At 34.9% G+C, this 24,727-nt stretch overlaps 1 protein-coding gene across 2 annotated transcripts in view; it reads right to left on the bottom strand.

Annotated features, from left to right (window-relative positions):
* Positions 1 to 16,455: 16,455 nt before the first annotated feature.
* LOC140747145 (uncharacterized) overlaps positions 16,456 to 24,727 on the bottom strand; it is a 36,366-nt gene continuing 28,094 nt past the window's right edge. For both annotated transcript variants that reach the window (XM_073079421.1, XM_073079422.1), the window contains exons 9-12: positions 21,999 to 22,150; positions 21,550 to 21,665; positions 20,926 to 21,105; positions 16,456 to 19,407 (exon numbers count right to left, since the gene is read on the bottom strand). In XM_073079421.1, the coding sequence (XP_072935522.1) occupies positions 16,892 to 19,407; positions 20,926 to 21,105; positions 21,550 to 21,665; positions 21,999 to 22,150 (2,964 nt within the window). In that variant the 3' untranslated portion in view covers positions 16,456 to 16,891. The remainder of the gene's footprint in view (positions 19,408 to 20,925; positions 21,106 to 21,549; positions 21,666 to 21,998; positions 22,151 to 24,727) is intronic.

The raw sequence follows: 24,727 nt of genomic DNA, 5'->3' as shown, positions 1-24,727 counted from the left end.
AAATCGCTTAATGATATCCAACTACCAGGACCAGCACTTCAAACTGACATATTTTCTATACTTCTACGTTTTCGGCAATTTAAATTCGTAGCTTGCGCAGATGTGGAAAAGATGTTTAGGCAGGTTCTAGTCCATCCGGACCAACGGTCGCTGCAGCTCATACTTTGGCGAGAGAACCCGACTGATCCACTGAAAGTATACCAACTCAATACGGTCACCTATGGGACTGCGTCGGCGCCTTACCTTAGTATGCGTTGTATACGGCAGCTCGGGTTGGATTGTAAAGATGCGGCCATAGCACGTGTTATATTTGAGGATATTTTTGTAGATGATTTAATTACGGGAAGTGATGATCACCAACAATTATTAGAAATGTGTAATAAAATAAGTAATGTTTTACAGTCTGGATGTTTTTTACTTCGCAAATGGACATTTAATTCTGACGTCACTCGTAACGCGTTATCTCGTCAGTTTGTAGGTGAACACACGCAAAACAAAACGCTTGGTATAGGTTGGCATAATGAATCTGATGAATTATACTTCACTACCAAGATTAATAACTTTAGTAATGGGTCGAACTTAACTAAACGACAAATGCTATCTACTATTTCGCAAATATATGATCCATTAGGTCTACTTTCTCCTGCAGTCATTATTTTAAAAATATTATTACAGCAGCTATGGCTTAGTAAACTCGATTGGGATACTCCAGTATCACGCAAGATTGCTGTTACGTGGGAAAATTTTATTAAATCATTAGATTGTTTATCCGAATTAAAGATTCCACGTCATGTTATGAGTAATTATGTACAGCACAAAGAACTGCATATTTTTACTGATGCCTCACAATATGCGTATGGAGCATGCGCTTACATTTGTACCTATAACAATAACTCAGAAGTAGTAGTTAAGTTACTTTGTGCTAAGAGCAAACTAGCACCCTTAAAATCATTAACAATTCCTAGATTGGAACTTTGCGGTGCTCTGGTAGGAGCAAAGTTATATAAAAGAATAATTGAGTCATTACGGCTAACATTCACTAATGTCTACTTCTGGACGGACTCGACAATTGTCATTGGTTGGCTTAGCATGTCACCACATTTGTTAAAGTCTTTTGTACAGAACCGTGTTACAGAAATTAATGAACTGACAAACGACTCAAAATGGTTACATGTTCAAAGCAAAGATAATCCAGCTGATCTGTTGTCTAGGGGTCTATCTCTTAATTTATTAAATAACAGCAACTTATGGTGGAACGGTCCATCTTTTTTACACGATAATAATAATAATTTTTCTCATAATTATTTACACGACAATATAATTAACTCGAATAATTTACCTGAATTAAAAGGTCAAACGTTAAATCATGTTTGTGTTCAATCTTGTAATTTAATACAATTCAATAAATATTCGTCTTTTATTAAACTTAAACGTGTATGGGCGTATGTACTACGCTTTATAAATAACCTACGTAGCCGCTTCGATTGCAGCGACAAATTCATTCCGCACACCGGTGTCTTAACTGTGGACGAGTTAAATAGATCGCAATGCTTGTTAGTTAAATGCGCGCAGAGTGAATCCTTTCCGGACGTATACAGGTGTTTAAGTAATAATAATCTACCTATTAAAACAAACGCTAAGGAAATGAATCGTATAGCCGGTTTGAATGTGTTTTTAGATGCGCAAAACTTAATTCGTGTCGGAGGAAGACTTGATAATTCTATTACTTTTAATTACAATAAAAAACACCCGTTACTATTATGTAGCAAACATCCATTATCAGTTTTACTAGTTAGGCATGAACACTTGCGTTTACTTCACGCCGGTCCTCAGTTGCTATTATCCAGTTTACGTGATTTTTTTTGGTTGTTGAGTGCAAGAAACCTAGTTAGGAAAGTAGTGCGTGAATGTATCACTTGTACCCGTATAAAGGGCAGGACTTTAACCCCAATAATGGGAAACTTACCAGCTAATCGTTTGGACCCCGGGTTTCCATTTGAACGAACTGGTGTGGATTACGCGGGACCTGTGATGATTTTAAATCGAAAAGGCAGAGGTTCCAGGTTAGTAAAAGGTTATATATGTCTTTTTATATGTTTTCTTACCAAGGCCGTGCATTTGGAGCTAGTTACCAGTCTGTCTACTGACGACTATATTTTAGCACTTAAACGTTTTATCAGCAGACGGGGTAAGCCGAATGCTGTTTATTCGGATAATGGTAAAAATTTTGTGGGTGCTGCTAGAGAAATCTCTTCAGTTTTGTCAAATAATAACAAACAAATAGTCGATTTTGCTTCTAATGATGGAATTCAATTCCATTTTATTCCCCCATACTCACCACACTTTGGAGGCCTATGGGAGAGTGGGATAAGGTCGGTTAAATATCATATACGACGCATCGTAGGTAATGCTAATTTGACCTTTGAAGAATTTAGCACGGTTCTTGCACAAATCGAGGCCATTCTTAATTCTCGCCCTCTATCACCCTTATCCACTGATCCTACCGATTTGACTCCACTTACGCCTGGTCACTTCCTTCTAGGCCGACCGTTAACTGCGCTGCCTGCAGAAGACGTGGAAGACGTAACCCCGTCGCGACTGTCTCGCTATCGTCGTATGGAGCAGCTGCGGCAACATTTCTGGCGTCGCTGGTCCAGAGAGTACATTTCGGAGCTTCAGATCAGAACCAAATGGAAATTGAAGAAGGACGACATTATTTTGGGTAGTTTGGTTCTAGTCAAAGAGGACAATCTACCACCCCTCAAATGGCGTCTCGGCCGAGTTAATCGAGTGTTCCCGGGTGCTGACGGAGTGTCTCGTGTCGCCGAAATTACAACTTCAATGGGGCCTGTCCGGAGGCCATTTTCGAAGATATGCGCTTTACCAATGGAAGATGCTACATCATCAGAGGATGCCACACCAACGGAGAATGCCGCACCAGTGAAGGATGACATACCGTTGGAAGAGGGTTCTTCCAAGGCCGGGGGCATGTTCAGAAACAGTACCGGTAGCGCCATCTAGTGAGCGTCTGCCTACATATTGAAAGAAGCCGATGCGGATGCCGTTGTCACTTTACAATAAATTGTTCTTCGCACACGATAGAAAGTTCGAATTCGTTTTTATTGAGTAGATAAACCTGAAGCCCCCGCACACTGAACAGCATGGATTGGTTTACTAGATGCCAATTACTATTGAATCGCTATACAGATAACAAGGCTCAAGCTACGTTGTATACAGCTAAACTTGTTGGGCACTGTTCCACCTTCATACGCCTTAATGGCGGTGTCCCTGTTATATTCCGCAACTGGCAATGTGTCTGCTCCCTTGAATCGTCTTGGGAGAGACCTGCAGCACTTCATTAGGCTGATTCAATGAAGATTGGTGAAGGAAATACAGGTTAATTGCCAACACTTGAACTAGACAAGGTTTGATGAATGCTATCAATGTTAATTAGCAGAACTTTCCGAGGCGTTCCAGCTTAGTCCTCAGGCGACCATCTTACCAGCTTACCATCAGGAGGACTGCATGCTCGTCTGCTACTCTTATATTATAAAAAAAAAAAAACTGGCATGGAACTGTGTTAGCATGGACAGGTAGCAGTCACCTACTGAACTTCAGACCGCACCTAATATTTCTTAACATTGATAAGTTATAATCAACACTAGCTACTGGGTGATGTTTTATATAGAGTATAGATGTGTATTACTTCTAAATACTCGACTTGAGTAACATCTGTTACCGTCATCAATCACATCTCAGCTCATCCCACTCTGACTATAAATCTCCATTTTCGCATCCCATTCCTGACGTGAGCCTAAAGCGGCTAAAATCGACGCTGGGAATGGAACGGCTTGGGCTGCCTAACGAGATGCCAATCAGTCGTATTGCTTACGAATAGGCAATAGGCTTCTGCTGCGCATTTAGATTATGATTCATGCTTTTGGCTTGTATGAATCTCTGATGCCACTATGTATCGTGTAGTCATGGTACAAAGGTTACGCTTTTTGTTGTATTAGAATGATATAATTTGAGAATTACACTCTACTTAAGATCCAACTTTGTATAATTGAAGGCTGATTTTAGTCTGTAAATAAATATTATTTATCCTGTTACTTCGTTATAAATTATGACCACGTATTTTTTGCATAATAATTACTTTTAGCGTTTGCTAATTTAAGAATAAATATATGACATGAAAATCATTAATTAATTGTTTAAATTATCGGTACTATCCCATTGACTGGACTATTGTCATTATTTCGAAATTCACAACTCAAGCAACATCTGTTACCGTCATCAATCACATCTCAGCTCATCCCGCTCTGACTATAAATCTCCATTTTCGCATCCCATTCCTGACGTGAGCCTAAAGCGGCTACAATCGACGCCTGGAATGGAACGGCTCGGGCTGCCTAACGAGATGCCAATCACTCGCATTGCTTTCGAATAGGCAATAGCCTTCTGCTGCGCACTTTGATTATGATTTCTGCCTTCGACCTATTACTTTTTGTGTATGTGTATACCGCGAATGGAGTATGCAAATGGTTAAATAGGTGTTAGGTCTAGGTAATATTAATTAAAATGACGCTTATTGATAGCGTCTAATTATGTACCTACTATCCCAGGAAGATCTTTAATTTATTCCATGAACATTTAGTAACAACACGTTTTATAAGTTGTTTACTTATTATATAAATTGTGTTGCTTTTATATAGACCTTTTAAATTTATTACTAAAATATAATTTAGTACTCTCAGGTATATAGATTTCCCCATAACGTTTTCTTTGAACAAAAGTACTCCAAGACTGGCGTCAATTTAAAACAACATCACTCTCTTAAAATAAATAGATTTTATACAGGCTGAAAATAGGCTCTAACGGGTATATATTTTAATTCAGCCGCTTCACGAAGCGACACGTACCTCTTAATTAACTTGAAGCGTCAGCTTTATTATGTACCTATCTTGTTTGGGGGTAACAGACATTTGTCAACCATGAATCGGTTTTAAATTATGACGACTTTATACATATGCGCTATATTTATCCGTCCGTTAAAACTGATTGGTAGATTTCACATACCTATATTTTTTTTTAAGATTTCTCAGGAATGCAAGATTCCCCACGATGTTTTCCTTCACCGTTTAAGCAAGTAATGATTAATTTGTTGATAAAATCAGAGGTGCGTGCTTGAGACTTGTACCTCGGCCCCCTCGATTTCTTAACCACTAGACTATCACTGCTTCGCTGCTGCATAAGGATAACTAAATTTTATAAGAATTGTAATTATTACTGTGAACGATAGTAAGATTATTATCTATTGCACGATGAACATGAATGCATGTAACTGAAAATGACATCTACTTGCTTATAAAATCAAAAAAATATATCTTTTCTAAAAATGGGTACCACTTCGTCAAGTCATGGGTTTTCTGCACCTAACACTTAACAATGTAAGTGTAATTATTCAATTATTTGGTAATCTTTAATATTAATATTTTAGTAACTGTATAAATATAATGAATCCCTTTCTATATAGGCTGGTAACGCGAGTATACTGTGTAGTGTTTCATGGAAAATATCCATTAAAAACAACAGTCTAATTCTCCGTTATGGGTTCAATTTCCATGTTAATTAATTTCAGGTGAATTTCGTTTTCTTATCGCCATGAGTGATTTTCCTTTATGGCATGCAAGTGTGCCGTGAGAATTAACTTAGTTACAATTAATTTCATCGTTTATTATTTTAAAACTGCTTTAGTTAACTAAAACATAATTTCATGATTTTAATGGATTTTGCGATTACAGATTACATATATCGTGTACTCTCATGTACACAACTCTTATGTACTCTAATGTATGTGTTGGGCTAGGTATACAGTAGGATTTTAGGACATTATAATTGACGTCGAGTATACTTAAAGGGTGAAAGTAACCATTTACCATTATGTCTACCAATCTGTACTTGACCAGCGTGCTAGATATTTAAACACCTCTCTGAGAGGCAGCTGTGCGTTGCTATTTTATATGAATATTAAATATTTATATATATTTCCTCTCATTTTGAAGGTCGTAGGTTCGAAGGGCGTGACTTTTGTCATTAATGGCAAAGAATCACATTATGAAGAAACAATGTATTTTATAATCATTAAATATGAATTGAGTATAATTTTAATTTAAGATATCGATTTTTAGTACACTTCATCAACGAAATACAAGGTGTATTTCGTGCTTTACATTGGAAACGTAATTTCATTCCGCAGAAATGAAAAAAGACAGAGGGTATATCAGCCCGGGGGAAGCCGACAACCGGATTTAGTGAAAGATGCATTGTGCAATGCAACCGGGATGCAATTTTGAAAAGTGCACCCGAACAATGCGTGTATTAGACCCGCGACCCGCGCGGAACTATGCTAGGCGATGTTAAAGCGATTTTTACAATGTAAAGACTTTTGCCCCTTCGTAATTGATCGCATGTGACAAACAATATGTCACTTAAATTGTTTGGTCGTCAAAATTATATTAGACGATATTTGAGTTTTTTTTCCCACACATAGTTTTAATTGTATCTGTAATATGCAATGAATGATTCACATCACATTCCTATAGATAATCCACCTCACGGAGTCAGCCAATACAGGTCCAAATAAGGTTAAATCTATACAAACACAGCTATTGTCTAATCACATGACCACCGGAATGTTGGGATTTCAGGTGCAGGGCTGCCACAAAGGAAACTGATGGAACGTCTCCAATTAGAGAATATTTGTTTCCATACACTTCACACCAGAATAGAAAAGCTACTAAGGCAAATATATGTGTGGTAGTGGTCTCGCCACAGTGGAACTACGAAAACATCAAAGACCACACTCACATAAGCGTAATCTTTCAAACTTAACTACTATTCTTACACATATTATGTGCTTACAATGTGCTGTACACATTATTTGCGTGTATGTTTGTGTGCGTACCAGAACACATGGAATCAAAATGTGAAGCTGTGAGACGAAAAAGGTTTTTCAAAGTTTTTGGTGTATGAACAGCTTTACTAACGTTTTGCGATTCGGGACATAGATTATGTAGGCTTTTTGTCTGTGAACTTTTGTTACATATAGAAAAATGGGTTTGTTCGGATATTTGCCATAGCGAATAATTAGAAAGGAGATGAAAGTAACAAAGATAAAAGTGATAACGGCTTCTATAGAGCATTACTATAAAAATACGTGTGGCACTCGGAGACTGCCGCGGTAAAGCTATTGCATAGCATTTTTTATGCTATGAAAACGCTCAGAAGGAATTCCAGAAATACAATATATTCTTCCATAATCATCAACATTAACATTAATACATCTTTATCCACTATTTTATCATATCTTCATTATATAAGACATTGCAAATATCAGCTGACATTTCATAACTCCAAGCAAGACTGAACATTCTAAAATATAAAATAGAAAAGTATTTAATAAGTGACGTAAAGTATTAACAACCAGCAATATAAATGGATCAATGCGATGTGCCTGTGACATTTGGCCGAATGTTATAAGGTACATCGCATTTTTCATTAATAAATGCACTTTGTTTATTCATATTTAAAACACTTTGTACACAAATTATTTGTACCATAAATCATAATGGCGTTTTGATTTTGTGCTGTCAAGTCTGTCAGTTGTAATTGTACGTTTAAAAATAACAAACACTCTTTTACGTTATTTTATCAATCCAGAATTCAACATAGCTTATGTTGATAAAACATATTATTTTGATAATATGGTAATATAATTTTGAATTTTATAATGGGAATATAAAATATACTTCACGCAATTTTAAGATTTCTGCACGGATTATAAAAAAATGTGTATTACTGCCATCTGTGTTCAAGTTGACGAATTAAGGTTATCAAATAAAATAATAAGGAATGTAAAATAATACTTTATTCAATTATATCCATATTTTCCTATTGACAGTCAACAACTCGGTTGCCTGGAGACTTGATATCCAACAGTCCTCCACCGCTATTTTCACTTACACCACCAGGGGCGCCGGCAGCAGTTGGTCAAGGTGACGGCGCACCAGTATGCCATTTTCAGTTCTGACTTCATAATGGAGTCTACCTAATCTTCGGATGACGACTCCGAACTCCCATTTAACTCTTGGGTTGGTGTAACTGCGGACTTGTACCTTATCACCTTGTCCGAACTCCTGCGTTGGCGGTGCATTGTAATGTAATCTGGATAGTGGGGCGGATTTCTTAAATAAGGCATGCATATAGGTTCTTACCTCTCTGCCGAACATTAACTGATAAGGTGATAACTCTTTTGTATTAGGTGTACGTCTCAAGCGTGCCTTGACAGTTAACAGTTTATCAAATAAACTTCCGCTCTTGCTGATATAAAAGAACATTCAGGTATTAGCCGATTATTTTCTTTTTGTACATTCAAAAATTTAAATTTTAGCTTTGTATATATTTCTTCAAATTCGTACCTGTATTTTATTTCCTCTTCTAAATTTTCTTCTTCTGTAAGTCATTCAATTTTTTCTTGAATCGCGTAGAATTTGTTCAAAATTTTCTTGTAAAGAATTCAGTCGTATATTTATTTCTTCAATGTCAATTTTTTCTATTCCCGAAATGTAATTTTCGGTTCGTTTCATTAACCCACGTAATGTGGCTCGTATTTCCTTATTGTTTTTTAGTTCATTCGACATCTCGTCGCCAATATCAAATAAAATAATAAGGAATGTAAAATAATACTTTATTCAATTATATCCATATTTTTCTATTGACAGTCAACAACTCGGTTGCCTGGAGACTTGATAGTTGGATATCAAGTCTCCAGGCAACCGAGTTGTTGAAAGGTGTTACTTATTTTCGTTACGGAATTTCTCGATTCGGTCGCCGCGCTCAAAGCCCGCGATAAAAGCTATGCAATAGCTTAATAAAAGCATTAGAGTTAATAAGACTATAATAAAATAATTAGGCTTAAATATAGTAAAACAATTTTAATAAACGGAGTATTTTACAAGCATTCATCTCCCAATGAAACCTCATTTTGCAAGATTGAAACAAAATAGCTATGTCCCTATTCCCTACATATTTTTGACAAAATTAAAATATAAATATTTTTTTTTTTTGTTTAAGAATGAATAATTGAGACTTTCTCAAAATAATCCCATACATACAGAACTACGAACAAAAATTGGTACCGTAAACAGAATATAAATAACTTTAGAATGAAAACTTAAATTTTATTTTCGCGTCGAGGTACAGATAACTAAAAACACTCGAAAAGGAATAAAAACTTTGTCACTACATCTTCAAGTAAAAGCTGCAGTGAGCTACAAAAAATCAGAAAGCACTAAAAAGCAGAACTCATTTACTCGCAAACGATGAGATTGCTCGCAAAGTAGGTACCTACTGAGTTAATTACACCGGGAATCCACTGAAGAAAACTAAATAATATATTTCAGTTCAAAATATTATTTTGATCGACTTTAATCCAATGACAAGAAAGTGGTGGTTATCTTCTAGTGGTTAACTCGATTTCCTTCGGGAAGTCCAAGGTTTGAATCCCAGCTCATCTTTTAGACACAGTACACCTCTGATTTTCAAATTTATTTGCGTACAATTAGCACTTGCTATAATAAGGAAGCAGGCAAACATTATGAGGAAACCTTAAATAAAAACATTATCCTCGGCAGTCGTTTAAAATCCAGAAGTCCTGGAATTCGAAACATAAAACGGAATTTCTGGTAATAAAATTTTATTTCGTTGCGTTATCATTGTTCATTATAATTATTGCAAGCTATTAACTTCAACAAGTAATCGGAAGGTTAACAAGACGGGATAGACTAATTTCAAAGTTTCTTTAAGTGCTGGCAAAACGCTGCAATTCATACGTTGTATATATCAGACGAGCCGTGTATGTTACTGCATCAATATCAAACCGAAACACCGTTAAATACAGTTCAATTTAGTCTACCGATGAAACCACAGCAGAATTTCTGAAGAAACTCCAACGTAGTACGGAAGAAACGAAATTACTTCTTATAACGTTGTATTAAGGTCGGAAGTGTCACGCGAAAGCGACATGTAGTGAAAATGGTAGATCGTTAATAAATTTCATAAAACTTTTAATGGTTCCGGCCTGCGAGCAGGTTTTTTATAATTTTCGCTCCAAAACTTTTCCCCTTGCGCCGCGAATTTCGTTTGTGGAGAAACTGTAAATGATATCTGATCTATATTATCGTGGCTCGACTCGAAATTTTGGCAATTTTTCACTTTTATAATGTCACTTTGTCAGGAAAGTAGCGTACTGTCTCAAGTGACAGTCTGATGTTGAATAGCCATGGTCTTTTACGCTCGTTATTAATAATCAATCTATCCACTTTGCTTAGCAAACATCAACATTGGACAATTTTTTCATACTAGACGTCAAATTTCCATCTTTGGCAGATAACAATTGGAAGGAATGATTATGACTAACGGGTATTAATAATGAGATCCAATGGAAAGACAGACGGGCTACCTGATGGAAGGTATTCAACGTCGCCTCTGATCATTTGCAACATCAGAGCAGTCGCCAAACTTTTTTCGCCGAGCCGGCTTTAAAGAAGCTTTTTTGAAATCTCTCATAACATGCGCAAGTACCTACTTAAGTAAACTTTACCTAATCTGACGCTTTTTCTACTCATAGTCCAATATTAATATTCAATTCCCTAAAAAGACGAATACATAAATAATGAGACTCAGAACAGTAATCTAAAGTCAACGTTATAATTATATCTGTGAGGCAGGGTTCGAACTCCGATCCCTCGTGCTAGACCGATAAAATATGGTGACTGCTACGGGGTTGGCAAATTAAATATTCTTCTGCAAAACTCCATAGACCCCTAAAGGAAATTTGAGAGTGGATCTTATCGCTTCGTAACGATTTCCAATGTCATTCTTAACTTGTAACGGGGTCTTTAATAAATTTCAAGGGACCAACTCAGGTGTAATAGCATTGTATCAGGTCTGGGGTCGATTTCCGGCAAAATCAAATGTGCATGTAATATTTTATTTTCTAAGGTATAAAGTTTAAATTTTTTTTAAGCGGGCTACTATGGGGGTTAAGGAAAGTTTTTATTAACATTTCATTTTATAATTTACGCGTATGAAGTTACGGGAAATTTCTAGTAGGTACAATTTATATTTTTATTCTCTTTTGTACTACAAAAGCTGCACCCAAGATTGGTGCGGGTGGATTTCATACGGCAGAAATATTCGTTATTTATTTATGTATTTATAACTAATTACGAAAAATAAATAACGAACAAATCATCCCCGAGAAATTATTTTTTGAAAATATATCTAAGTCCTTTCTTAGTGTTAACTATACCAATGTCAAATTACCATCAAAGTCGTTCATTCATCAGTTAAATCATTGAAAACATTTAAATTAAAAAGTATATTAAGAATTCATTTCAATACTGACATACCCACCAAATATATATCGAGTTAGAGACCGTATTTCCATTACCGATTCCTGGTTTGTGTGTGACGTCATCCACCAAGTTATAATTAACTTTATATTACTTACGATGGAATAAGTTTTATAAGATGTACGAATATTGTACGAATCTAATTAAATGCACTTTGAAAAATAAATTGGCTCGTTGCTCCATCTTCGTTTGCGACATGATTATATTTTATATTAAAGTTAATGATAAATATTTTTATTTTGCATGCGCACAAGGTGTAAATGGGTTGTGCATACTCCATGGCTTCAAAATTATATGTTTACAAATTATTTTAGTTACCCTTTAGTTTAGTAATTTTAGGCAGCAAAATCTTGCAAAGTAGTATATTACAAACGATAGATAATATATAGATTTTGGCAAATTAGGAAATTTTAGAAAATTAAAGGAAAAATATGATCAGAACTTTTAGCTCCGGTGAAGTGAAGCGAAGGCATTTCAACTTAGTCTAAAAGGTTCTTATAATCGAGCTCGGGTACTATTTCCTTACTTTTAAGTATATAAGTGTCACAGGCTAGACATACATATATTATTTACCTAATTGTATTTCTAAACAAATCCGAATACAGCGTCCGATTTGTCGAAGTTGTCTGTGTAGTCTCTTTTGTAACTATTAAAAGAAAAGAGATTTCTGTGTGTCCAAAAAATGCAAGATGTAGAGATATGGTCCTAACAACTAAAGCGTCCGCTAAAAGATAAGGCATTACAAATAAAACATTCGCAAAGTAAACATAGGATTATTTGCGAAAGTAAACATAGGTTTACTTTGCGAATGTTTTATTTGTAACGCCAGGATTTTACTTCGTTTTGCACGTCACACTTGCGTTCAAATCATACAACTACCGCAGAATTGAAATATTTGAACGTATTTGTTTCCTAGTTACACTTATTCTATATTTAGAAATATCCATGTATTCACGGGCAGTGACCAGATAAAATCAAGTGGGTTACCTACTAATATTCAACTTTTTAATACACAATCAAAATATAATCCTGACCAATTATTTGATTTTTTAAACACAAACAGACCCGGTAGCAGCACATTGTATCCGTTTAATTGTCGCTTGGCAAGTCGTGCCAGATTTATTTAGCGGAGACACGAAACGAATGGACCAGTAGATCCAAGTTGGATTAGAGTGAGAGAAGAATGATCTCACGTGTTAATGATGTTGTAGCTCTCTTAATGGGAAGCTTTACAGTACACCTGCTAGTGGGCTTGTCTGAGATTTTATGTGTTGGAATAGTTTACGTACCTTCTCTAACATAATGAGGTGTCGTTGGTTTCCTATAAATTTTCGGACGGTATAAAGTACATTACTTCACTTTTCATTTTAATATAGTCAAGCAGTCGGGTGTTTTGCTTCTTTTTAGTAACAATTACTATTCCTAACTTTGATTACTAATTACCTACTTAAATAGCTAGGATAATAGCTTAAAAAAATCCGTATGAGCTGAATTAAGCTGGCCCGAAGCTCGTTATAGCACACTATAGATCATATCTGCAGCTATTTAGCTTAACGGCATTGTTCCTCTATAAATTATTGCAGTTCGGTCATATTATGAGAGATAAAAATGTTTCTGATAAGTTAATTTGGTTCAATATTGCGTAAAATAGCAAAATTATCCGTCATATTTATTCGCAAATGGATATGCAGTGCACCGACTTATAAGTAATTTAGCAAACGAATATGCAATCTACCACGATAACAATTTTTATAAAAAAAAATTGCAAATGAATATGCTGTCTAAAACAGAAATAGTACATACTGAATCTGAAACAGTACATGAATAATCTCTATCGCAGTTCACCTAATGGTAAGTATTCGGTCATGGATATTAAAGTTGTAAGTAATTTATATCAAACTACAAATTACCAATTTTATTCTAGTCGTCCTAGACCTTAATGGAACTAAAATATACAAATCCCAACTATCTAATTATTGCTTCAAAATAATCCTCGCGTATAAATTCGAAGTAAACTTATTTAAAGAATGTTCATATAGTTTGTCAATTACAATTTTATGCTGAAATCTGAACACTTCAAATCACTGTGACTACTAAATTTATCCTTTACTTTGTTTCATTTGAGTTTAAGTTACAAGAAAATAACGTTAATTGATAATAATTAATGCATCCACTTAATTTTAACACGTACATTTCAATACTTAGGTACAAAAAAATAACTATCTGTAATATAGTATATATAGTATGTTGATAATAGGACTGTTACGTTTGTTTATCTATTGGTCGTTATAAAAATAATAGATTTCTTCTACATTTTGTCTTTAGTTGGTAATAAATTCCTATCTGGGAACATTAAGTTAGTTTCTACTTGCAGCCTCTTAGGTCATCAGGCTTGGACTCCTTTTCCTCAAAATTATTTGAAAAACTTAATACATATTTAAGAACTTTCGCTTTATACATGTTTAAGAAAATCGCTACATCGTCTATTCTACGGCACACAAGACGTTAAAGTGTCGAACCCTTTATCAAGCAGAACATCGAAGGGTTACCGACGACAGCGCCCTGAACTCTCAATTGCAAGCGATTAAAGACTCAATGCCTGAATAAGTGCGAGTTCGGGACATTTTGTGGGAGTTCAGACTTCTTCGGGAGTGAAATGTGTCTAACTTTGTTCTCAAGTTGGCGTGGTATCTCTCCTCGAATAATTGTAACTGAGCTCCGTAATAAAATACCTGTAGCTGGATTATATATATACATCACACAGGGTTTTGGTATGTTTGTTGAATCCGAAAATTTTGCATAAGAGATATGACGTATAATGGGTATTTTTTTTTGTTCGAATCTGGATACACTGTCGCTACAATTTTTATAGCTAATAGCAGCGTTCGGCGCTGCTGTGTTACAATGTTAAGAGTGTGATAATTAAGACTTTTCTTATGCATTCCAACTTAACAAATCCGTGTTCAAAGGTAGAAAAACATTTTTAGCCGGCCACAATTCGGTCTCATTCTTATCTGAGGTCAATTACAGATGTCCATTAGCGGCAGTAGACACTTACCATCACGTGAACTGCGTGTTCATATGCTAATCCGATACTATAAAAAACACAAACGTTATGAAATGCTTTTATTAAAATAGACGCACAAGAATGCATCCAAACTCACGCGAAAGCTTGTATGAAATATTTGTATAAACAAAGTTCCAGGTCTCATAACTTAAAATAATATGCAACTACTTTAACGTAACTTCCCAAAGACCTTAATTTAACTTTAAGCTGCTAAGAATCACTTTCATTGTCTCAAGCAAGTCTGGTATCAAAGTTTTCCAGATAGTTCCGGGACTTCCGTTTCCGGTCTCGACGGTCCCACGAATTAACAAGCTTTTCTGGAAGTTCCTTGTTTGGACTGGAATTTTGGAACTTCGGAATATATATTTTTAATTAAAAATAGCTTAAGTCGAGTGCAAAGTTCGCTTTTGAAAGGGTACTGCAAAGAACTTTATTAATCACTGATTTTTTTGTGTTTGTCGAAAGCCCTTTAGTTTAAATTCCGACAAAATCCTTTTTTTAATTATAAAATTTATTTTCTCTTTTTAGTTTGTAACTACGCCATTATTTCATTTTAATATTATGTTTAAAAATATGCTAATTTTATTGTTAAATTAAACGTTTATAAATTGTTATATTTGAAAGTACTTTAAATTAGAATGTAATATTAGGTTTACGTTGAAGGCTTATAAGACTACAGTATACGATATTATATTATGTATCTTCCATTATATTTTTCGAGCATATTAAAACTGTTAAATTTAATATAACAAAACAGCATCCTTACAACTTCCAACAAAAATCATTATATGTATATTCCCGGGAATTTATCGCTTCAAGATATTGCGCGCCGCTCCGGGCCCGCGAATAAACTTGCATTTTAAACACTTTCAGCAATTTTCTCCACTGCCGCTGGTTTATGGTCTTGGAGAATATTATTAAAATTCCACTCCAAAATGTATTAACTTGAAGCGAATTTTTGGATGTTTGTTTTTTATATTTCAGACAAACTTCCGTTCCACTATCGTGGACGGTTTTGCAATTTTGCGCAAAACTCCAGTTTGCAGCAAAAAGTGGTTTCGTGGAAAACTCGTCAAAACTCTTCAAGTCGAAACTCAATTTCAGTGAAAAAGAAAAACTTAAACAATATCACAATATGACTATCAAACTTAAATATTTTTTTATTAATCTGAAAGTTCATTTATATCTTAACGTGGCGAATGCATAACATAACATAATCATAACAATCATTTTATCCATCCTAAACAGCTAGTAAGACAGGAGTCACGCCTTAGAAAATTATTTCATATTTAAATACTTTTGAGTAGTAAATTGTTTGTATACGGTGAGTTTCATCATCGTCTTCACGTTACCACATCATCATTTATCAATATCAGGCTAGGGGACTTGGCAAATATCATCACGTCATCGCATAGTTGTTCATCATCGTTGACACTATTATAGTGATCATAATAAAATTTGGATTTGAGTCCTTCACTTCTGTTATATCGAAAATGTATACATTCACTTTAAATGTTTAACCTACTTTAGTTTTCGTCGCTTCAATGATTATATTTCACATGCATTCCACAAACACTCGTATTTCATGCGCTTTGAATATTTCTCTTGGAAACATTTAGTTTATGATTCCACTGGATGTTGTTAGAATTTAGCAAAACGCAGTTAAAAGCCAATTTTGCTAAAACAGTTTGTCATGAAATTCAGAGGTGTTTGTATAATAGGTGCTATTTTAGTGGTTTTGTCTGGTAATATGTATTTAAATGCAAAATGGATATTCTGATTTATGATATTGTTTTGACACTATTAATTTATACTAAGGAACTACTACTACGACTATTTAAATACCTAAATTTAAATATAGTTTTAAGAAACGATTTTTATACTAATCATCGAAATGAAATAAAAATACAGTAAGGAGAAAATGCTATATATTTCAAATGCAAATTCCTAGTTACAAGGCACTTTGTTTGTTAGCCGATCAGTCATTTCAAAGTAAGCTTTTTAAGTATTAAAATTTTACAACTTCATAAAATATATTCCGAACTATATGTAAAATTGCTGTCCCACGTAGAAAAAAATTTATATCTCTTGAATTATCAATTGAACATTATCGAAATTCCATTTCGCAGTGGAATTTTGATTCAACCAAAATATCAATGAAGATGTACCAAAAAGGTAGAGTTATTTTATTGAAATGTTTTTAACATATTTTTATTTACATCATATATTGGGATATTATATTTTGTTACTTATTAACGTAACAGGCGAATAATTATAACCTCTATGTCTACTTATACCTAAAATATGCGGTCACAAAGTCACTATAATAATATATACAACTATTAACTTATTTTACATCCACTTTTTTCACAGTTCCAGTACTTGTTTCAGTATCGTTAGAGGACCCAGAATTAGAATGTTCTAAGCTACTAGAGTCACTTTTAGTTTTACCACTTCCACTTCGCACACTTTTCCCACTTCTACTGAGAAGTGATGATTTCATCGTTCGTTTTTGTTTCACTTTAACAGCTTTTTCCGGAGGTCTATTAATACTTTCACTTCGATGCGAAAGTTTGTTTAAACCAAAATTTGGCTTTATTTGAGCCGTTTTTTCTAAGTCACTCACTTCTGGTAATCGTAAATCGGATATGCACACGTACTCGTCCATACTTCTTGGTTGAACACGCACTGTATTAAGTTTTACTGGTACAATTTCTAATTTCTTTTCATATATCGTTTCTGGTCCTTTCGAATCGAGGACATCCATTTCTGTAGGTGATTCTACTCCACCTACTAATTCTTTTATGAGCTCATCTTCAGCTATGTCATCAAGCAATTCATCATCAATGTCATCGTCCTCTTCATCTGAACAAAATGACGAAAACGACGTCACTGATCCTGTGGTATGAGAATGAAAGTCATCAGGTAACCTTACTCTTGGCACGTTAGACGGTATTTCTATTTGACTTGGCGAAGGTTTAATAACTATCTTTGGTTCTGGTGTACTAGGCATATCACTAGAAGCAATTATAACCTTTGGATATTCTCTTTCCTTCGAAGGCACCACTGCAATTATATGGGGTTTATCATTGCTCGATGTTGTCTCGAACGATCTGTTCCAAGATTTATTAATCTCAGAATAAGGCGACAAATTGTCAATGTTTTCATAGTTCTTAATCTCCGGTATTTTATTTATATTGGAAGTGTCGAATGAAGACAATGGCTTCGTGTTTTTATATGCAAGACGTCGCTCTGAACTTGTACTCGTAGTTCTTGGTGGGGGCTGTGGAGGCACTTTCGGCCTGTCGAATTGACTTTCAATATTTCCGATATAGCCTCGAAAAGTTTGTAATGCAGTCGGTTGCAAAGATAATCTTTTCTGCGATTTCGGTAAGTCTGGTAGGACTTTGGGAAAGTTCCGCCTTTTAATAGTAAGTAAAGATTCTTCAGCCGACAAAGGTTGTTTTTGTGTTTTATCTTCCCGTGAAGTCATATTCACATCGTTTCTGAATGTAATAGGTGGAAGTATGTTAGCAATTTCTGCGTCTTTCTGCATTTGTTTCATTAACATTTCATAGTTTACGTCAGTGACAGGATCGGAAGTGGAATGCTTATGAGATATTTTTAAAGGTCGGTCACGCTCTAAGGACAGTGTTACAACATTTGTAAATATTTTCTTTTCATCTTGTTTAATTGGCTTTATCTCAATAATATCTTTGCTGGAATCATATTCAGTTTTAGAACGTTGAAGTTTATTTTCAGTATTGGAATGTTTGGGCTCATTCAGCTCGAAAGACTTAGAAAATTCGATCGGTTCTTGATTTAAAATGGAATTTGTTCGAGCGGCGGGGGTGGCATCAATTGCCACTGAAACCTTGTTAGACTTAATACTTTCGTTACCTTTGCTTTTCAATGATTCATTTGATTTCTCTGTGTGTTTGCTCATTATAGAATGTTTGTTACTACCTATAGAAGAATGAGAATCTAATGCAGATGTAGAGGTTGTTTTTTCAGATGTTTTATTTCTACTAAGGTGAGATTTTTTAGATAAAAGAACTTTGGAACTTAATTCCTCATTCACCTTCAAAGGCTCATTTTTAGATTTTTTCATATCAGATAACAATTCTTCGGAACGCGTAAAGGGTTTCGGCACACTCATAGTTTTTTCGTTCAAATCCGAATTAGACTTCCGCAAAATTCCGGGGGAACATCTATGCATGACTTCGTTTGCTATCCAATCCCTTACTTTAGTATGCGCATCTAAAGTGCTAGTCGACAAATGTCTTCTAAGTTGAAACCGTTCCCTAAAACCACCGGAATCGTCCGATTTCGGAGTTTTACAAACCTCTTTTTTGGCCTTCTTGCTATTCGCGCGCATTTTGTTGAGACTCATCGACTTAATGACACTGCAGCCGTTTTTGAATGACTGTAAAGCGCTCTTGTCATCTTTTGAACTCTTCTGGCCGATTACGTCCACTTCACCTATTTCGGCGCGGGAATGTCGGGTCGTTTGGAACGTCTGCTCTTGTAATCGGAGTTTTCGCTTTTTGAAATACAATACTGCGCATATACTAATGTTTACTGCGAGAAATAGCACTCCGAGTGAGATAATGAGTGTTATGGTTGCACTAGACGTTTTTACGGGCATGTTTACGGTTGGTTTCGAGGTCGTGTGTATGGCTTTCTCCATTAAGTTGGGCGGTACGGGTCGGGATGGCGTTTTTATTGACTGTATTTCTCTGTAAATCATATCTGTGTCGGGACGCTGTTCCGGTGGCGAGTACGGTCGCATTTTGCCAAATGTTGCCGAGGAATAGTGCGATGGGTTGACAATTTGCGGCGCCCATATTTTCCTAATGGGATCTGTAATCATAAAAATAAATACAAATTAATCCTTTTTTCCTATAAGCACGTAAGCTATATGATGTTAACTTATTATATGATATGTGTTATAACACAAACTACACAGTAAACGCTATTAACTGAGGGCTACGTTTACACTATTCGTTTATTATTATGTACATACATTTAGCTAAATTAATCTCCTGCAAACAAATAAGTTTGTCCTTACGTTCCTACAATCAAAAGCAAATTCAAATCTGTACGAGAAATTACTATCGACACCTCAGACCAAAACATAATTTAATGTTTTACAACATTCTAGCCACGCTTGTAGAATTTCAATAAAATCTCCGACAAAGGCCGAGCCTAAAAGATATATTATTTGCAAATCCCCACAAACTAAGGGTCAGGACCTAAGCTCGAGGTCTGAATACCGCGACATTCATCAAAAGAGATTATTATCTCAGTACGCAGACGTTACAAGGCTCTTCGCCTTACCCCATGTTTTGGTTACGCAAGTAACGACACAATTATTATTACACATCCAGTGTACCCAGCAGTAATTCTTTATCCTCTGCTGGGTGAAGATTTTTTTAGAAAAGGGTTTTTGTCATAATCTTCGTTTATCTACGTATTTTGAGCACCTTTTCCTGGAAGACCTCTACCTAGACTAATTTTTTTAAAGATTATCTACGATATTTATGGAAATATATGTAGCAAAAATATACTATTAAATTTTATTCCACGTTTTAAAGACAGTACAACCTTTGTAATTATTGCCTACTTCTTCCTATTTTTAGGATGTAGTGAAGTGGTTTTTACATTATTTTTTGTGACATTTCATTTGGATCTTCAAATTTGCAACCGATATTTATTACATTACAATATTAAACAGGTCGGAATATAATATCATGTTTCTATAAATACGATTAGGGATTGCACTAGACGACAAAGGCCTCTCAACATCAGGTCGTTTGCATATTTCACCACATTTTTTAATTAAAAACCCATTTACCACGTTAAATTTTCAAATTGCCTATGATGTATAAACGTAACACCAGCAACAGTTCCCATTCTAACAATTCCATAAGAAGCTCATCAACATTCATCAAAGAGGTTGTTATCTGAGCGGTTTACGTTGGAGCAAGACGCTTGTAATTCATTGTATCGTATTGTTTTAGGTGAGTAATGCCAACCGGCCTGTCTGTTTTATTAAACGCTAAGAAATACATGGCAATTTAATTAACTTGCTATTTCGGGTGTAATAACATAACCGTTGCAGTAAGAAATTGTTCTGGCTTAAAGTTTTAATTTTTGTTGGAAAATCAAATTATTCAATAGCAAACTTTTAAATTTGACTTTTAAAATAATTATTGTGAATTCAATTGATACGTTAAAATGAGTCGATGAAACTTACTGGGAACCTCTTACACCTATTCAGTAGTCCTAATAAACGAAAAACATATTTTTCGATTCCTTTAAATATTCTAGCCTTTCCTAAACTTTTTATTAGTGAAAGCTTTATATAATATATTTTACCAGTAATCCGTTGTTGGGGCTGAACGTATGCAGGCTTCGGCCTTGGAGACGTAGGCGCTGGAGCCAGCGTGAATTGAAACATTGGGTCCACCACGTATCGGCTCATTTTGTTAGGTAACTTCTCTATCCAGAAGTTTGTGTAGTTCGATCTGTACAAACTACTGATGAAGGGCGGCATATCTGGAAATATACTTCACATCAAAAATAATATTTTTTTTTGACTGCCTCATTAAGGTGGCAAAGTGTTCTGGTGCGATCGGTAGCACCATCGCGAAACATATCTTTAGCCAAATGCAATACATTATCTACCTACCCTACAATACAGAATATAGTACAGCGGTGTAAAGTTGATATGTTCTCGGTATATAATTTTCATTTGAAAGATAGAAATGTTAATGTCAATTCCCATAAGCAGCAACGTTTGTATGAACAACTGAGGTTGACTCCTGCCCAAGTTTGAAGCCTGTTACAGTAGCCTAATAATACTTACTTCTAGGAAGCAGCAAAGTATCTAAGTAACTGCTTAAAGAAGCGCCCAATTTGAGTTCGGTTACATTTATAAGCAGAAGTGACTCGATTACTGTTGCATACATGATTTAAAAATTGTACCAAGACGTCTTTTACCTATTCTGAGATATGGTTGGTGTTCAGCTGTATACTCCGGCCATTCGACGTTGTACTGACTCCATTGCTTCTTGTCAAAGGTAAAATACTCGTTGACGCTTTGAGTGTTCGGTGACCTGGTAATGTACATTATACAATAAAATAAAGACTTAATAAATACAAGTATTATTTATGAAGTAGAAAGTATTTAGGTATTGAGTTTGCCTTTTAGCAGTTGTTTTAAGAAAAAAGAAGTAAATAAATCATTGGACTATACAACACACATTAAGATTTGTATACACTTTTATTTTTCTCCATGTTGTAAATTGATTTTTGTAGTTAGGCTATTCTGGTTCTAACAACCTCAAATATTATAAATGAATCCAGGAGTTAATTTTGAACATGATAGTGAAGTTATGATAGCGCTAAGTCTAAAATTTTACTTTACATAAAATTTCGGAAACTCTTACCCATTTTTCACAAAGTTAGTCCAGAGTCGCATGATGAATTCGCTCAATAACTTCTCTTTCTGAGTATACTCAGAGTGGAAATGAGTATTAGCGCCACCTAGCGGGATTCCTAAGACGTAGGGCATTTCCTCACCGTGAACGCTCTTGTTAAGCTGAAACATAATAACATAACAGAAAAATAAAATGGACTTCAAATCCATGATATCAGCGATATAACTAGTATTTTGATAAATAAAAAACACACTGTATACATAAAAACTTTCTTTTATATAAATGCAACGTTGCATAAAAAATTAAAGCCCACCATTCAGCTAGTTTTCCCTTTTCATGGACATAACTACACGGAAACTAGATTTTAAATTTTTAATATATATATAAAGATTTAGTTACTGTATTCGTTTCTTTAGGTTTAAGATCACCTTCCTTGCAAGTTTTTCAAAATAAAATCATACAAACGGGGCAGAAGTTTTAAAATGGATTACATTGAATAGGATAAAAATATTATAATCAGTGACTGAATTGAAAACCAACAAACGTTTTCCGTGGGTGGTGTTTTAATGTCTATTGAACAAAAGTCTCTGGAGAAATCTGCGATCAGTACCCTTACCATGAGTTTTCAAAACATCCCACAATTTTACGTTACGTTTACTCAATCCAATATTCTGTTCCGTTTGCTTCAGTAGACTGGGTAAACGTAACAATAAGTAAGTGCTCGAGTCTTCCTGTCTGCCTCACAACGTCGCAAAAAAGAGAGACAAAAAATAAAGCGCCATTTTGTCATTTTAGACATTTAATGTTACGTTACTGACACTATAGTTCTGATAAAATCCGCTAGGGGCGCTGATTGGAAATTGTACGGGCAAATACGTAAACAAATACCAAAACAGTAGTATTTGTCAAAACGTAAAAACTCATGGTAAGGGTGGAATGGAGATGTACAAAATGTACATTTTTCGATGAAATAATAATATTGTTGAAACTCTAACGATAACAATTAATAAAAATTGGCCAAATACGCACTGAAAGGTCGATTTCTCACTCTCTCCTTTCTAATCAACACAACCATTATACACTACTGTTATAAACAGAAAAGGTAGTGTGTTGCCAAACTACGGAGAAATCAATTAAATTTAAATATTGTGTGATTGCTAAGCAGTTCTCCTAGTTTTAGAACTTGGAAGGTTTTCTTAATATGATGTGAATATAATAGTTATGTTCCACGCGTGCTGCTTTCCGTACAAGTAGTTTCTATAGCCCTTGCGAGTAACGAGCTTCTTGAAAGATCACGGCCCGCTGATATAAGGAATGATGCACCTTTAGTTTGAGTACCTAGGAGGGAAAGGATCTCGCTTTTTTTCGTGCTATTTTTTACGTCATTATAACGGAAAAAAATATATACACATTTTATTAAGTAACTCGTACTTATGATAAGCTCTGATAGCAAATGACGATGATTGAGTTTGGTAATTCAAAAGGGGGGAAGGGACCGAGATTTGAATCCCTAATTTTTACGCAATTCTCATTTTTCAAAGTTATGTATAAGAAATTAATTTTATCAACTACATATAATACAAGGTCAAATTAAATACTCTAATAGAATGTAGATAACAGATATACTAACGTTTTTTTTAAAATACTCGTATTTACACGTAATCGTATTTTTTTTAATATGCGTTCACTTCTGTAACACAAAACGACTCTTATTGAGCAGCACAATGTTTATAGTAGGTTAATATAAAATTAATAGAAAAAAGGGTAGAAGATGTTTTTCTTTTTTTCTCCCGTTTACAACTCGATGGCACGATGTATATGTACACTTGTACAGCCTTCCGAGCAACGTTCGCATACGGTACGGGCTGAAAATCAGTTCCCGAGATCCAATCTCGGTTTTTTACTGAGTTCCGGAACCCTTTTCATAGACGTTAGCTGCAACAGTCGATAAAGTATTTTGAATGTTTTTATTTTTTAATTTACTTTATTATTTTCAGTTGTTTTTATATTTTGTATAATTTTATAGCTTAAGAAAATTTAGTCAATAAGTTTATAATTAAGTTTGTGTTTCTATATGTGTATTTTTGGATTTCACTGTTTATTATATGTTATAATTTGTTGTTGTTGCTTAAGTTCTTGAAATAAATAATCTATCTATCTATCTATCTATCAATAGCTATGATAATGAAGGATAACATCGTTAGGAAACCTAAACTTCTTCATAAGTCCTCAAGGTGTTAAGTCTACTAACTCCGCGGCCGCGGGTAGACTAAGACCTCCTCTTTCATTCTGAAGCCAGGAGAATAAAGGCTTGACGACAACGGCGAAGACGATATCTCATAATAAACTTTTTATCGTAAGTAAGAAGCTATATAAAATCTGGAATGATTTTATTTAAGCTATACCTTTCTGAGGTAAGGTGTTAAGACGCATTCAGGACTACAGACATTTTGATTCGACAACAACATTAAACATCTGGATAAACACTATAAGTATCGAAAAATACGAAAAAACAAATTAGAAATTCTAACATGTCTTATTCAATAGTAGGACCACTTAAAATAGAGCCATTCCTAAAGGCCTATAACAAGAAAGTTGTCGCAACAAAAGAATTACATTTGTATCATTCTAACGAGGTAGACATTGCATACGAGGAAGGCATTATGTCGTGTGCCCTTCAGTTACTGAGAGTTTGTACAGCGCTGGTAACGAGCTGCTTCATGACACGACGCAAGTGT

Source organism: Epargyreus clarus, unplaced genomic scaffold (assembly GCF_041222505.1).
Source record: "Epargyreus clarus isolate Ecla_fem2 unplaced genomic scaffold, WU_Ecla_fem_2.2 ptg000014l, whole genome shotgun sequence".
Classification (NCBI taxonomy): Eukaryota; Metazoa; Arthropoda; class Insecta; order Lepidoptera; family Hesperiidae; genus Epargyreus; species Epargyreus clarus.
This window is presented reverse-complemented; position numbering and strand designations above follow the sequence as displayed.